Source organism: Patiria miniata, unplaced genomic scaffold (genome assembly GCF_015706575.1).
Source record: "Patiria miniata isolate m_02_andy unplaced genomic scaffold, ASM1570657v1 HiC_scaffold_27, whole genome shotgun sequence".
Lineage (NCBI taxonomy): Eukaryota > Metazoa > Echinodermata > Asteroidea > Valvatida > Asterinidae > Patiria > Patiria miniata.
Genome location: NW_024037066.1, coordinates 4,776,362 through 4,791,491, shown reverse-complemented (window position 1 = coordinate 4,791,491; position 15,130 = coordinate 4,776,362). Strand labels below are relative to the sequence as shown.

The window sequence follows — 15,130 nt, the reverse complement described above, 5'->3', positions numbered from 1 at the left end:
CTTTATGCATGTTGCATCATCGACATGAAACAGTCGTCTAAACCAAGACTCTGTCAACAACTTTTTGTTGCCCGGCAGCGCGATCGCGCGAGGAACCTTCAAACGGAACTCATGCTGGGGAAAATGTGCAGTAAAATAACAATATTCGTCGTTTTTGTGATACACACTTGGTAAGTATTAAGTGTATGCTTTGTATGTGATTGTGGCTTGAAGATTATATAGTTTTTAACTCCATTTTTACTTATTATAGATGGATTTTTTTTTCGTATATCGTCAGTCAAAAGTTAAAACGACGAGGATCTATTTCGACACACTCGCATTCAACTTGGGTTGGACAACGCGCGCGCGTTGTTGCAAGCGTTACCTGCGCCGATTATGGTGACTCGAGGATAACTGACCTTTTAAGTTTACACAAACTAGTGTTTTTTTTATTGGGTTCAGCAATGGCTATCATTACGGCAGTCGACCGTCTGATTCCCTGACCCATGATGATATTCCAGGAACTTTATTTCCATTACAAAATACGCAGTGGCTATTGTTACGGCAGCCGTAACGCACTTCCCATTTTCTATCGTTACGGTAGCCCCACTAGTGTGGCCGTCGGTATGCTGCGCTGAACCTAAGCGCAGCATACCGACGGCCACACTAGTGGGGCTATCATTACGGTAGACTGCAACTTTTATAAAAACATGAGAAGAAAATATATAATTAGAAGGAAAAAAGTGAATTTGAACGTTATGAAATTCGGACTTTATTTCCCTTTTAAAAAAAATCCTCCAAAGCCTCAGGTTAGAAAAGGAAAAAAATTCGAGTGCAAAACTGAGATGCGAACCCGCAACCTTTTGGTGCAAAATCCTATCCTCTATCGACTGAGCTGTCGCACTGCTCACTAAAACGTGGGGAAACAAATAATTATATACCTGCGTGCGTATCAAAAAAGTATCGTAGAGGGCGCTAAACAACGGCTGATAGCCACTTTGTAAAAAATATACTCCAAAGCCACGGATCACTTACTTTAGAAAATGAATTCAGACTGAGGCCTACTTAAAGAATTGTCAGACCCCCTTAAGCTACGTGGTCCTTTTTCTACGCATTTACCTTCAATTTGTGTGTGACAACGCGCGCGTGTATGCAAGCATTACCTACGCAGATAACGGAGGGTCGAGGATACTTTAGTCTAGACCCGTGAACGTGGCTTTACACATAGCAACAGTTTATCACAAATATTATGTTTTTTGTTTGTTTTTCCCATTCAGAGATAGTCTGATGAGTGTTGACGAAACTTTAAGACCAAAGTACTGAGAGAATGGACCACCAGTTAACTCCTGAAGAGAGAACACACATGTTAACCAAACTGTAGCTGTTCTGAAGTCGGGGACGACTTGTAGCATTACCATGGAGTTTCAGCACAGTGCCAGTATGGCAAGCCTGCCGAGCCTTGCAGGGTTCAGTGAGGCAATCAGCGAAGCAGAAGAAATCGAAAGTGTAAGCTAAAATATTCTCTTTGAAGGAATTTTCATTGAGTTGCAACTCAACACACAACTTTGCTGAGCTTAGAATTTTCTAAGTTAAAAAAGGTTACAATTTAAAGTTCCGTGTATATAGTTTCCTCAAAGCATGAGAATTTTCTGTGCATAACCAAGTAACTCCAAGAAACTTATGAGGTTGGTCCATTTGTAAAATTTCATCCGATTTTTTTCAGTTTTGTCAAGATTCGATTGATTTGAATGTTTCCCTTGTCATTTGTATATATCTTTCTAATTTCACATATTTGATTCTTCTCAAACTCGTAGGTCAAGCGACTTCAGCAGCAAGGTGACGCAGCTTTCCACGACAAGGATTTTGCTGAAGCAGCAGCGTGTTATGGAGAAGCACTGGAGATAGACAATGACAACGCTCAGTTGCTGGCCCGGAAGACCGTCTCAAATATTGAACTCGGAGAGTATGCAGAGGCGAGGAAAGATGCTGAGTATCTGATCAAGCTGAACCCTCACGTACCTCAGGTGAGTGTTTATGGTCAGTTGGGGCTGCTAACCAAATTAAAAATTTGATAAGGAAATTAATGTGCTAAGCAAACTCTCAGAATACATTGGAGACCCAATTTGGATAAGGCGAAGTAAAAAAAACAACAAGTTTCTCGTCCCCGCCCGCTTCCTCTTTGGAGGCCGCCTGGATTTTTTTTATTATTTTTTATTTTTGAAAAATGTAGTAGAAAAACACCGAAAAAGTCTACAAATTCATCGGAAAATAAATACCAATACCAATACAACTCTAAATGACACTTTAAATATGTTCAGTTCTCTTGTCCAACTTGTCTTTCATCTTTAAAAGTGTCTTTGAACAGTGGAACACCAACGGTTGCAGGAAATTTTGAAAAGGCGGTCATCTTGAAAAAAATAAAAAATAAGAAATAAAAAGCCCCGCTTCCTCCCTTTTTTCAAAAACCCCGGACGAGAAACTATTTTTTTTTTTTACTAGGCCTAAGCAACAGTTTTCTGTGTTAGCACAATTAGGTTTGACTGCTGCATAGAATTTTCTTCATTTACATGATTTTCGTAACCATTGCAAGTTGAATGTAAATATCTGGCATTTCAAAGTCACAATTATTGAAGAAAAAAACAATTTCAAATATATGTTGTCTTTTGTTACAGTCTGTATCCAAATTATTTAATTTTAAATTTTGTTTCTAAGCTCTGGCAAGAGCTTCTACATGTCACTTGGTGGTTGGTTGGTCGGTCCGATGGTCTGTCTGTCTGTCTGTCTTTCTGTCTGGCTGTCCCTGGAAAATTGACCAAAAGTATGGTGGTCCATATGTGCCATCGGCGTCGCATTTTTTAGCTATGGCATGGATCATTTTGATCGATTTTATGCAAGACTTTCATGCAAGACTTCTTGCAACATGGCCAAAACTGATTGTGCACTCGCACTTGTTTTTTTATGACCTTGTCCTAGTTTTGCAAATTCAGTGTATTGAACCATTTACAGCTTATGAAGCAAACAGAATATCACTTCATTAATCCTGATGGTCAACGTTTTGTTTTTATATCTTCTTAGGGTCACTACCTTCTAGCTGTTAGTCTGAACAACCTGCGATACTTTAACCTAGCAATTAGTGCCTTCCTGAACGCCTTGCATTATGATGTCAAACACAGAGATCGTCTCGCTGACAACGTGGCTGTTGTAGCTGGAAATATCTGCAATTTCCCTGAAGAATCTCTCGCAACTTTCATCAGTGAGTCCTATTAGTTTCGGTGATTTGTTTCTGTTATTTCTCCATCTTTTATTGCAGTGACTTAAGCATAGTTTCCGTATCGACATTAAAAAATGCGGAAAGCAACGAAAACAAGACCTAGACTGCAACGCAGACATATGAAAACATTTTATCCAGATATGTCACCGACAACCCAGACAGTCGCAAACTATGTCGCAGTCGATCGGTAAAGTTGAACCCGGTTCAACTTTGCCCAAAATTTCTGCGCACTTTCTGCGCAGTTTGCATAAGCTTAACGTCCATATGGAAACCAGGCTTTAAAGAAAAGTCACCCTCTTTTCGAAAGAACAGAGGTTTTATTTCTCTGTGCATAACTAGGCAATCTATCGGCTCAAAATTGTGACTGCTTGTGCTTGAGACAATGAACGGATATAATTCTGTTTAAGGCAATAAATTCCAAATTGGAAGATTTATGGGGGGAAAGTCAAAGACTGAATACTTGGAGAAAGCCGCAGGATCCACTTGATGAAACAGATTAGTTTTGAACCTGAGTGCAGGTGTTGAATGAGAAAGTTCTGCTGTGCAAATGTGCCTTCCATTTCAGTACAAAATGCCGTCATTCGTGTTTAATAGTTTGCTAATATGAGCATCCTTGACATAGATTGGATCATCTCTTGCCATTAGAAAGTATAGCATGTTTTTGGTTGGACTGTTCTTTGCATTGCGTCAGTCATCAATTTCAGTCTTCTTTCATTTTTCGATTCTCATAGATTTGTCACCAGCTGAAAAGTTACTCGAGGTGGGCATCAATTTGAAGCGAGCCAATCAGAACGCCTCATGCATCGAGGTGCTGCAGTATGCCCTGGATCTGAAAACCCTAGATGAACTGTGTCAACAGAGGGCACTGTTTAACATCGGAGCTGGCTATGCCGGGAACGCAGATTACGAATTGGCAAAGGACTATTATAAGCAGTGTCTGTCAATCGCTCTCCAACAGAAAAATCTGAGGTATGAGGCTGAGGTCTACTGCCGCCTCGCCGAGATTTACTTACAGGAGGAGAACCTGGAACAAGGAATTGTGTACTATGTGAAACTTCTCTCAATCTGTAAAGACCTTGAAACGATAGAAAATGGCTCTGGTGAGTCCTGCAATGTGAATTTACAGCGCGTTGTTCATGAAACCCTCAGTAATGCATACAAAGCGGTTTGTGATTATCCTCACGCCCTGCAGCATGCCAAAAAGAATCTTGAGGTACTCGACGGAGACAAGGATAAGCAAGGAATTAGAACTAGCGATCTTCTAGGAAAGGCTCACTTCACGGTAGCTTCCCTTCATGAAGGAGTTGGAGACTTTGTGTCATCGCTTGAACACTTTAAGTCCTACCTTGCAATCAGCAAGGCTTCAAAGGATCGTGCAGGCATGGGGAGGGCCTACGGGTGTATTGGAAGAGTCTATCACAAGCTTTGCAACTGTTCGTTAGCTCAGAGTTTCTATGAGCAACAGCTGCACATATCGGAGAAGCTGTCGTATCACACTATGCAGGCCACAGCTTTGAGAAGCCTTGCCGATGTTCACAAAGACCAAGGCAACACAGATAACGCGTTGGAATGCCTTCAGAGGTATCTCCAGATCAGCCGAAAGCTGGATGAGTTTGAGACAGAGTGTCGGGCATATATTGCCATGGGTGAGCTGCACCAGGCTGACGGAAATCCACAACATGCTCAGCACTTTTATGAGCAAGCTCTAAATCTAGCTGAGCGATCACATGAAACAGAATTGGCCTACGCCAGCAGGGGAAAACTTGCCCAGGTGTTGCTTGTTTCTCGAGCCGAGAAAAATCTTGAGAAAGCCCGGATGCTGGCAGAAGACTCCATTGAGTATTATCTCCAAACTCTAGAAGACACCAAGCATAACAAAGAGAACACACTGGAACTTCTTGAGCAGAGTTACAAGCTCGTCCAAGTTGCTCTGAAGAAACTTGCCAGGCCGTACAAAGCTCTGGAATGCGCCGAGACCCAAATGAGACGAGAATTTCTCAACACGTTAGTAAAGAACATTGCTAGTTTGGGCCAACAAACAGAGGCTGTCGGAGACTTGCTGAGCAGTAGCGCAGACATCGGTGATATGTTAAAGATTGTAAATAACGAATCAGCAGCAGTTTTATATCTGTCCCTCTGCCATTCTTGTGTTCTAAGCTGGGTCTTCAGACCAGGGGAAGGTTGCTGGGCTGGTAAACATGACCAAGATAATACCATTCAGGATTGTCCTCGTTACGTCCAAGAGCTTATCTCATCAATGAGAGCCTCTGAGAGTCAAGCAGATGAGGCGTATGAGACGGAATTCAGAGCCCTTCCTCTCCAAGACTCTAAGATACATCAATTGAAGACCCTGAACCTAGCTATGATGAAACACGGAACCAATAAAACCACACCTCTTGATGACAAAGATGAGAAAAGTACCTCCACGACAAGAGAGTCTCCTTCAAGAAAGATGCACAAACTTCTCCTATCCCAAGTAGAGTGTCTTCTCCAAGGATGTAGCTCGGTAGTGATTGTAGCCGACCGTGTCTTGACCCAGGTTCCATTTGATGCCTTAGAGGATGATGAAGGTTGTCTGTTTGGCGACAAGTATCTTCTAACTTTACTTCCTTGTCTGGAGGCGCTCAAATACATTCACAAGCACAGCAGCAATGATGTAACCCAAGACCAAACAGAAAATGGCACGGGCTCACAATCATCACCAACGCATCCCATATACTTGGACCACATGCTGAGAGTCGTCGTCCCGCCCAAAGAGCAGCCCCACAGCATCATCAAAGAGAGTGAGGCCGAAGCTCCGAAGATGGCCCAGAAGAGCGCCAGGCCATCCTACGTCAGTTTCGACCGCAATTCTTACCACGTCATCAAAAGTCCAAGAGACAAAGTCTCCGTGATGGAAGACAGATTTTTACAAGACAGGGAACTAAGTGGAAGCACCCTGATTTCAAAAACGTGGAGTGGACGAGATCTCACTTCGGCACGTGGGGGAAAGATTCAACACTATCAACAACAGAGTGGTCGACAGAGGGCGCTAGTCGTCGGGAACCCTACACTTCCTAAGAAGCTGAGATTGCATGGCAAGGTGAGAGACTTGTCAAATGAAACATATTCACATTTCTATAGAACTTTCCTGAAAGTGACTTTATCTGTTTTACAGTTGAGCAAAAGATGAAACTGTATGGATTTTACTTTTTCCAATTTACAGATTTGGAAGCCAATGTCAGAGTTGCAAATAGCACAAGAAGAAGCTCACAAGATGGCTCACTATCTTGAAACGGAGGCCATTGTAGGTTCAAAGGTCACCAAAGAGACACTACTGACCGAGTTACCCAAATCAACTCTGATTCACCTCGGTAAGACAACTTCAAATCTTTCAGATTTTTAAACAGTTTCGAGTAGAACCAATTCAAGAAGTAGTATTTCATTACTGAGATCCAAATTTAATTTCTCTCATCAGCAATGTATGGTTCATGGGAGCAAGCATGCCTAGCCTGCACACCAAACCCAACCAGCCAACCACTCCCTGATGGATCCAATAGCCAGAGTGCTTACATGATCGGCGTTGATGACATCATCGGTTTGAAACTCCAGGCTAAGATGGTGGTAATGAGCTGTTGCTATGGAAACCGTCACCGTGATGTCCAACTAGAACTACCACTTGCTTTTCTCGTTGCAGGTAATGACTTTAAATTGCAAATCTTTTTTGGACGACGCGGGAAAAGTCCAAGTGCATAAAATATGTTTGGGCTCAACTCAATCACACAATCTTTTGATGATCTTTGTGTCAAAATGTTTCCGATAAAAAATGACGTATAGAATCAAGGTCAAACAAATGTGATTTTGATTTACATGAACTGAAGTTGCTTCTACTTAAAAATGTTCCAATTAAATGGAACCCTTTTTGTAAATACTTGATTCTTATGTTTGATATTTCTTCCCAGGTGCCGAGTCCATCTTATTGCTGTTGTGGTCCGTACCAGACATCGTCAGGAGTACATTCTGGCACCATTTCTACCTGGCATTGCAGGAGGGATGTCACGTCTCTCAAGCAGTTGCCCAGGCCAAGAAATGCTTGAGACAAGATGAGAGGTACAAATTAAAAAGGGAAAGAATATATTTAAATTGAACCAATGTAGTAAATTCTTTGCAGTTTTATTTATTTATAATGAAGGAACATTTTCTTTTATGAGGACATTGACCGAAATGTTTTTAGTTCCTTTCACGAAATGTTAGGAGTATGTACATTATGCAGCCTGTTATCTCCTCACTGTCTTGATGTATGTTGCAGGTACAGTGTGGAACATGGGTGTAATTACTCTCAATTATGGGTCTGAGATGTATTTTTTCTTTCCCTTGTATTAAATGAGAAGGATTAGGAATATGTGAGGTAGGATTTGGGATGAGAAAGATAAATGACAATAACATGAACACTTTAAGAGTAGGCAGTTTTGTGTAGTCGGGCTGTAGCCCCTGAAACCACCACTCAAACCCCAGTGCGGAAATGGTTGAGTCACCGTTAATCATAGTAGAGTTTGACTGGCAATCACACTGTCACCTGATCAACCGCCTTGATTCTTTGTACAGGTTCCGTTCTCCTCGCTACTGGGCATCCTTCTGTCTCCTAGGAGGAGATCCATTCATTAGTCTCCTTGACGTCAAGCATGCCATGATGGATCAGCTACTCAACACAATGGAGGAGACATATCTTAACAGCAAGAAGCAAGACGTACTCAACATGAGGACAGCAGACACACAGGGTGCGTCAGTCGTTTTGCCATTTCTTCATTTTCTTTCTCTCTTTGTTTACTCTGTAAACAAATTTGCTGTTTCTTTACTGTCTTATTCTCTGCTCACTTCCCTCCTTCCTTTCAAAGCCCCTTCCTTCACTTTCTGCTTGTTTATCCTCCCCATCTCCACCCCAAGAAATGACTTAAAAATTGAGGAATTTGAACAGAAAATAATAATCTGCTTTAGCAAGTTTTTTTTTTTACAATGAAAACCCAGCACCTTCCCGATTGTTCTATCAACTCTTGCCACCCAAGCCAAGCGAACCACATTCCACAACACCCCACCCCATGCCAGCCCACCTTACCCCACCCTCCCTAAGTTCATTCTTCAAGTCAGTCAAACTCTTTGAGTTTGTTTTTCAGTTTCTGCTTCTGAAGTTTCCCTCAAACCATTTTTTCTCAACTGCAAAACCCAGCTTATTTCACTTTTCTAGTGATGACCTTCTTGTTTCTCATCCAGAGAGCAGTACCGGGTCCCTTCTTGAGAATCTGAGGAGACACTTATCTGGTCTGCTTTTGCATCACACCCAGCACCCGGATGTCATACCAAACTTGACCAAACTGGTAAGATAACTATATTTGATGATTAAAACAAATCAAAGAAATTACAATAAATATTTTTTTGTTAACTTTGATTGTTGATTTGACAGACAAGCATTTTGGATAGTCTGTATCAAAATGTTTCAGAATTTATGCAGTGAAGACGAGTCATAAAACACTCATCAGAATTCCTAACAGTCCTAGAAAATGACCTTAACTATTTTAAGTTACTTGCAATCCACTGCCAATAACTTGTAGTGGCTAACGATACAAGATCACTCTTATCTTTCTTTTTCTCCACTATGCAGCTCAACCAATGCCTCCCTCTCCTAGACCCACAGAGTGATCACCCAACACCACCGTGGTCCCAACCTGTCCCACAATGCATCCTAAGAGCGCCCTCGGCCATCCCGTTACTCAACCAGCTAGGCTTTCACTTCCAGGCTGGCGGGTCTGGTACCCAGGATCCCCAGGTGGTGTTCCCACAGTGGGATCCAGATTCCATGATAGAACCTGCACTGCAAGCCCTCAAGGGATTACAAGGTGTGTCAAACAGAAAGTTTGTATTTGAGTGTTAATCACAGATCGAAGATGAATAAAATGAAAATCCTTGTAATTAATAGATCAATCATCTTATTAAAGCGAAATTCTTTTCTCACTTGCCTCATTAACCCTAACGTACCTGAATGCATCAAAATCCACATCGCTGTTTTGGAGTATTTTGGCGGATTCAGGATACCTCCATATTGAAAAGGTTGGGGGATTTTGATGGATTCAGGACAGTAAGCCTAGCGGTACTGCAGGATTTTGATAGATTCGGGATACCAACATATTGAGAAGTTGATGGACTTTGATGGATTCAGGATCTCAACAGTTTAACTCCTTGGCTATAAGTTTGCTTCTGAAAGGAAACTACTTTGTAGACAACAATTATTCAATATCAAAAGAGTTAGCAGTTTATTTTTGATCTCTTTTGTTCTACAGATATTTGTGAGAATGCGGAGTGTGCCCACAATCTGGCCAGAGTCTTAGATGGTCAGGAGAAACTTCTCTCAGGACTCATTGATGTGGTATGGATAAATTACTCAACTCTCGACTCATTTGTGGACAACTTTTAAGAAACGGCTTATTTGAATGGGAGATCATCTGGTGACCAAAGTTTGGTCATTCACGACTTGTCTGATTCTAAGTATTTGTTGTTTGATTCTTTTAGATGAGTTTCACCAAGCACATGTCTGAGGTCCAGCTGAAGGTCAACGACACGGGGGTCAGTCACCTCTGGGGTCATCACCAAGCGAGGGCGCTGTTGATCAGCCTGGGGTTTGCTCAAGTCGGCCAGCTCCTTATGTTTGATGGAAAAATAGCTAACAAGTGAGTAAAGAACGCCATGTACTGTTACTTTTTTTTATCTTTTAGTAGAAAAAGCATTCCATAGTTATCAGTAACTCACTAGGTGTAAATCTCACTGTACAAATCAGCCATGATTTGAGAGCAGAGGTCCGGGACTTGAGGAAATGATTCAAAAAGTGTTGGAAAATCTCAACTAAAAATCAAAGTCCTTTGATTTCATAACAGTAGTTTCAAAGTAATTTTCAGAGTTTATAGATTATTTTTGGAGAATTTAGATGTGGGGGATTCTTTTAAGAGATTATTAGAAACTGAGATTATCTGAAGACATTTCTAGAATCACCATACTTGCCATGTACACATTCCAATATTGTTTATATCCTGATGAAAATGGGTTCTCAAATTCTTGGATAAAATGTTCTTGTTTAAATTCCAACCCGTCCAGATCTCTCCTCCATGCTGCTCTGCTAGTCCTCTGCTCTGTCATGGCTGAGAAGGGACGAGCCATGCTCCATCGTCTAGACATCCGTTACCTAGGCATCAACACCAAGACTCCCATCCTTCGCTCGGCTCGTAAGACCCCCATCAAGTCGGCCCTGAGGTCGGCAAGCACGATCCGAACCATGACCCCTAGCGCTCTCAGGTCGCGTACACCGACTGCCGTCAGACTCCGTACGGCACCGGTGGCTGTTGATGAGGAACCCGCCAGAGTCAGATCACTGCCTTCATTGAATCCCGTCAAGTTGTCCAAAAACAAGGTGGGGCTCTTTTTTTGTGAGTTGTGGCTGAACATTGATTGAAGTTCTGACATATAATCATCTTTTTTTAATAGTGGAAATATTTTTAATCGTTGGTATAGGGTTAAAGGTGTGTGCACTTCAAATCAAACAAAAAACAACCGTCTTTTGTAAACCCTTTTGAACAGAACTTCTGATACTCCACTAATTGAAGTAAATTTGTATTACTTTTTCTCTAGCTTGCATTTTCAACTCCGTGGTGGAGCCAACCAGCCAAGTCACCGGAGATGAAAGAAAAGATGAGATTAGCAAGAAGGTAATAATTACTGGTACAAAAAAATATTGATTGTATCATTTAAAGTCATGAAATGTTTTGGAATTTGGGAAAAAAAAAATTTGAAGTACCCCTTTATGTCTGTTAAAACATTTTGGCAAAGATATTTCCTGAAAAAAAAAATTGAGGCAATTTCTCTGTTTTTCTTAGCCGTTTTTTGAAAAATTGGAAAAATATAATTGACTTAAAAGCATAAAGAAAAGCATAGGAATAGTTAGAGACAATCTGTATATATTTGTGATGTAAATTTGCAGGCAAAAAATAGGACTGACCACCCATACATGTGGTGCCCTTGTGTGGATTTGAACCTCTTCAATTATTTTGTCAAGTTTTACTAGACATATGTATAGTATTATATTTTGTTTGTAAACATCCACAAGTTAATTGTTGCTACATGTTTATATTTTATTCTCACTTGTTGACGTTACAGCTTGAGTGACATCCACATAGAATATTCGCGCCACGTCCAACACACCCAAAACTGGCACGTAGAATCCGTCACCCCCCAGGCCCAGAAAACTCTGTCTGCTATTGGTCAGCCCAAGCCCCGCCCCCAGGTCATCAAGGTCAAGGCTGGTACCACGCCTTCATGTATCCGGGAACCAGTGAACCAAGACTTGGAACTGAGCACGGAAGCGATAGAGCAGAGGAGGGATTACAGTCATTACTTGTTGCACACTCGGAGTGCCGATGTGGAGAGACGACATTTGGACGCCGTGCAGAAAATTTTCCAGCCTTACGTCAGTCGAAGAACGGCTGACGCAGTCAGCAAATGAAGTGAATACATTCCATAAAGACTGGTTGTGAAAATTATGGTCAAAAACTGAAATGGTTATTCGTTTAACGGAAAATGTATTTCTTCATTGCTGCACTTTAATGGAGTCAATTATCATGCTGAGCTGAACTGATTTTGTGATGATAAATGTGCTCAGGTTTTTCTACGTACTGCATTCTAATATCAAGTTTCATATTAATGGATGGTGAATTTTTAATTGCCAAAGAGAATTTTGTTTTTCTTTTTATATGTATATTTTTTGTAAAGACTTTCAAAGACCATGCATTTTTCAATAAATTTCATGAAAATTTTGATTAGAATCATGGAAAATGTAACTCTCACAAAATGATGATTTATCTTTTTCTACAGCATCACAAGTCATTGCTCAACATTGTCATGTATGAGAGCTCAGACAATATGGATAGAACATTTTATTGAAAATTAAGACTTTGCGTTTGTAGTAAATCTTTCCAGATATGCATTTGAAATTTAATGGAAATGCAGTGCAACACAAAATGGATTCTATTTTTTAGTTAATCCTCAGTTGTGTCAAGAGTATAAAGTGTTTGAGAATAGGTAAAAATGTCATGATTAAACACACAAATATATTAACTGAGTGACTTTTGTAGAAACAGTAAAACATGTGAATGTACATCTTAAACTTGTCAGGCAGTTAATATATCTTTGGAAGCTGAAAAAAATTGATACTTTTTATTAAGGGTTAAATAGAAAACTGGCTGGGCTTGGGTTAATTTGCAAGACTGTCAACTTTTGAAGATTAAAAATTCACTGCTTCATTTTGAGCTTATTTGTACATGTCAACAAGGAAAAAATTCTCAGAATTTGTCCTTGCTCTCAGTAACAATTTTGACGGTTTGGGAAAAACACACGAAAATAAAAGGAATTCACTTTGTTACTTCAAACTAATGTGAATACATATCTCTACACATCAGTGTCATTTCTCTTGGCCTTGCCTTTCAAGACGGCCGTTTTGAAGAGACGACAATAAAGTTCCATCGCTGAAGGCGAGTCGTCATTCCCCGGTATGGGATACGTTATCAAGTTAGGGTTACAGTTGGTGTCTACAACCCCCACCGTGGGGATGTTCATTTTGGCCGCGTCTGTCACAGCCAGGTGCTCTGTGAAGGTGTTTGTCAGGGTGTGGAAGAAGACGAGTAAATCCGGTAGGCGTGTCCCCGGTCCATACTGGATCGGGGCGTTCGTGAAGCACCCGCCCTGCCAGAGGCGTGTGTGGGCATACTCCCCACAATCCTTGGCCAGCTGCTCCATTTGGAACGTAAACTGCGGCATGCGGTTGATGAAAAGGATGATTCCGCCCCGATGCGCAACATGAGCAGTAAAGTTTAAGGCCTCCTTCAGTAGACCCGCTGTCTGATCCAAGTCGATGATGCACTGGTTCTGCCTGATGCCAAATATGTACTTCTTCATGTGCGGGTTGATCAGGCCGTCTTTGTGACCGAGGTGAACCCGGGCATCGAAGAGGTCTTGGAGTGAAACCAAGTCCTTTACTTTGAAGTAGTCGGGGTCCTTTAAGGAATCAGTGATCTCTGAAGAGGACTGACTAGTTGCATCATCTGCAAATGATGATAAGTACTTTTTAAAAGTATTAAGGAAGTTTAAAGCATGTTAACAAAAAATTAGGTGTCCATTACTTGTCACTTTTATTTTTGAACTTGTTATTACCAAAAAAAATTAATTTCATCCAAATTAGATCAGTGAACAGATCTACTTACCTTGTTCTGCAGTGCCAATCCTTTGTTGTGATCTGTAAAATGTAGAGAGGCTTGCTTTTGACCAGTAATTGTTTCTAGCAATGGCACCTGAAGAAAAATAAGAAAAAGAATGATTATGATCCCTTCAATTGTTCAAGTTTTGACATTATAGTAATCATTTACATTATTTTTAAAATGCTTATGTATTAAAAAAGAACTTATTCTTAAAAAAATACTAATTAATATAACAATTAATAAATTGGACGGTACAATAATTCATATTGTTTTTAGAATACTTGCATAACATTTCGAGCGCTGTGTACACTTCAAAAATGCATAATTTGAAAAAAAATTTAATGAATGCATTACTAATTTAATTAATTAATTAAATTTATTACTTTAACAATATTTTTTATTGCAGGCTCAATAATTCATAATAAAAAATCTTTACAACTTAAAAACGCTACGCATATAAAATGGTAATTATAAAAAGTAAATAAATTTGCAAATGATTTAATTAATGAATTTAATAAAATGTTTCAAAAAAAGGCATTAAGGCATTGTCTCCCGAAGCTCAGTGATGCTATTAAATCGGAGAAAAAAATCTGCTTTAAGAATAATGTTACAATCATATCTGCATGAGTTTACCAGGGAAAAATAGTTTAGCGGCTCTGTATGCGTGGCCGGGAAAATCTATGCAGTGCGCAAGTTTAAACTTGCGTGCGCAATTTGTAGCAAGGAAATGAATGCGCGCGGAAGTTTAAGCTTGCGTGCGCGCAGGTTTAAACTTGAGCGCGCAAGTTTAAACTTGCGCGGGGGACTCACTTTGCGCTCGACAGCGTTAAGTAATAGTATAGCCTACGTATAGGACTTTAGGCGTAGCCACTGGCACTGCAGTTTCATTTGTCCGAAAACTGGGCTGCACCAACAATTTAACGTTTGTCATGTTTGTTAAATCGTTCAAAAACTAGTAATTGAAAATGAAACTAAAGCCATCATTCAACTAAATTGGACTGCAGAATCATATGAAGTGTTGACTAACGTTGATATCGTAATAATTTACAATGCAAATAACTTACTTTGGAAACGCGAACACTGCGAAAATAAATTCCGCATGGAGGCCGCCATGTTGCAATCATTTCATCAACAGAGGGCAGCAAATACAAAAAAAATATGAAATTTTGCTGTCAAAAGAGGGCGCCAAACACTGAAGTCTATCCGGTTCGTTAGTAAAAACGTCATACACGCGCGCACACCACTGATTACTAGCGCCCATTGGCTGCAAACGCTCGAGCTGCGTTAACTTCCGGTTCCAAACGTGCAGAAAGTGCTGGAGGTGACGTCACACTAACGAACCGGATTACACACAAAAATAAGGGTAGAGGGCAGCAAATCGAAATCTTTGGGTACGGTGCAGTAATAGGTCCGAAATTGCCAACGCGGGCCAAATTACGATTTGCATGCCCTCAAATTTTTAGCTGTTACAGCATTTTGTTGGCAATGAACTTGAAGGTTGTCTTTGATGGCTGTCTCGAAGACCTTGGAGGCTTCAAGCTCAGTAGTGCGCCATCTATAGTCCTGAATGAAAATGCACCTGTTAAATTGCGTGAAATGAATGACAGTTACT

The 15,130-nt window shown here is 40.6% G+C and overlaps 2 protein-coding genes across 2 annotated transcripts; one reads left to right on the top strand and one right to left on the bottom strand.

The window, feature by feature from the left end:
* The first annotated feature begins 9 nt into the window (after positions 1–9).
* Positions 10–12,358, top strand: LOC119734208 (tetratricopeptide repeat protein 28-like). Its single transcript, XM_038207565.1, has 16 exons — positions 10–170; positions 1,257–1,485; positions 1,794–2,003; positions 3,055–3,232; positions 3,982–6,332; positions 6,456–6,603; positions 6,708–6,926; positions 7,192–7,339; positions 7,835–8,007; positions 8,498–8,601; positions 8,886–9,120; positions 9,562–9,647; positions 9,791–9,948; positions 10,370–10,682; positions 10,901–10,977; positions 11,426–12,358. Exons 2-16 carry the CDS (start codon positions 1,396–1,398, stop codon positions 11,769–11,771), a joined length of 4,836 nt encoding a protein of 1,611 aa, XP_038063493.1. The 5' UTR covers positions 10–170; positions 1,257–1,395; the 3' UTR covers positions 11,772–12,358.
* On the bottom strand, positions 12,238–14,688 carry LOC119734207 (28S ribosomal protein S2, mitochondrial-like). Its single transcript, XM_038207564.1, has 3 exons — positions 14,583–14,688; positions 13,525–13,611; positions 12,238–13,365 (listed from the first exon to the last, which is right to left on the bottom strand). Exons 1-3 carry the CDS (start codon positions 14,629–14,631, stop codon positions 12,713–12,715), a joined length of 789 nt encoding a protein of 262 aa, XP_038063492.1. The 5' UTR covers positions 14,632–14,688; the 3' UTR covers positions 12,238–12,712.
* Positions 14,689–15,130: the final 442 nt, after the last annotated feature.

Coding starts and splice junctions, on each gene's coding strand:
- LOC119734208 (XM_038207565.1), top strand. CDS start 1,396: ATGGAGTTTCAGCACAGTGCCAGTATGGCAAGCCTGCCGAGCCTTGCA. Junction 6,333..6,455: donor AGCTGAGATTGCATGGCAAG/GTGAGAGACTTG, acceptor TCCAATTTACAG/ATTTGGAAGCCAATGTCAGA. Junction 7,340..7,834: donor TGCTTGAGACAAGATGAGAG/GTACAAATTAAA, acceptor TTCTTTGTACAG/GTTCCGTTCTCCTCGCTACT.
- LOC119734207 (XM_038207564.1), bottom strand. CDS start 14,631: ATGGCGGCCTCCATGCGGAATTTATTTTCGCAGTGTTCGCGTTTCCAA. Junction 13,612..14,582: donor GCAGTGTTCGCGTTTCCAAA/GTAAGTTATTTG, acceptor ATTTTTCTTCAG/GTGCCATTGCTAGAAACAAT. Junction 13,366..13,524: donor GATTGGCACTGCAGAACAAG/GTAAGTAGATCT, acceptor CATCATTTGCAG/ATGATGCAACTAGTCAGTCC.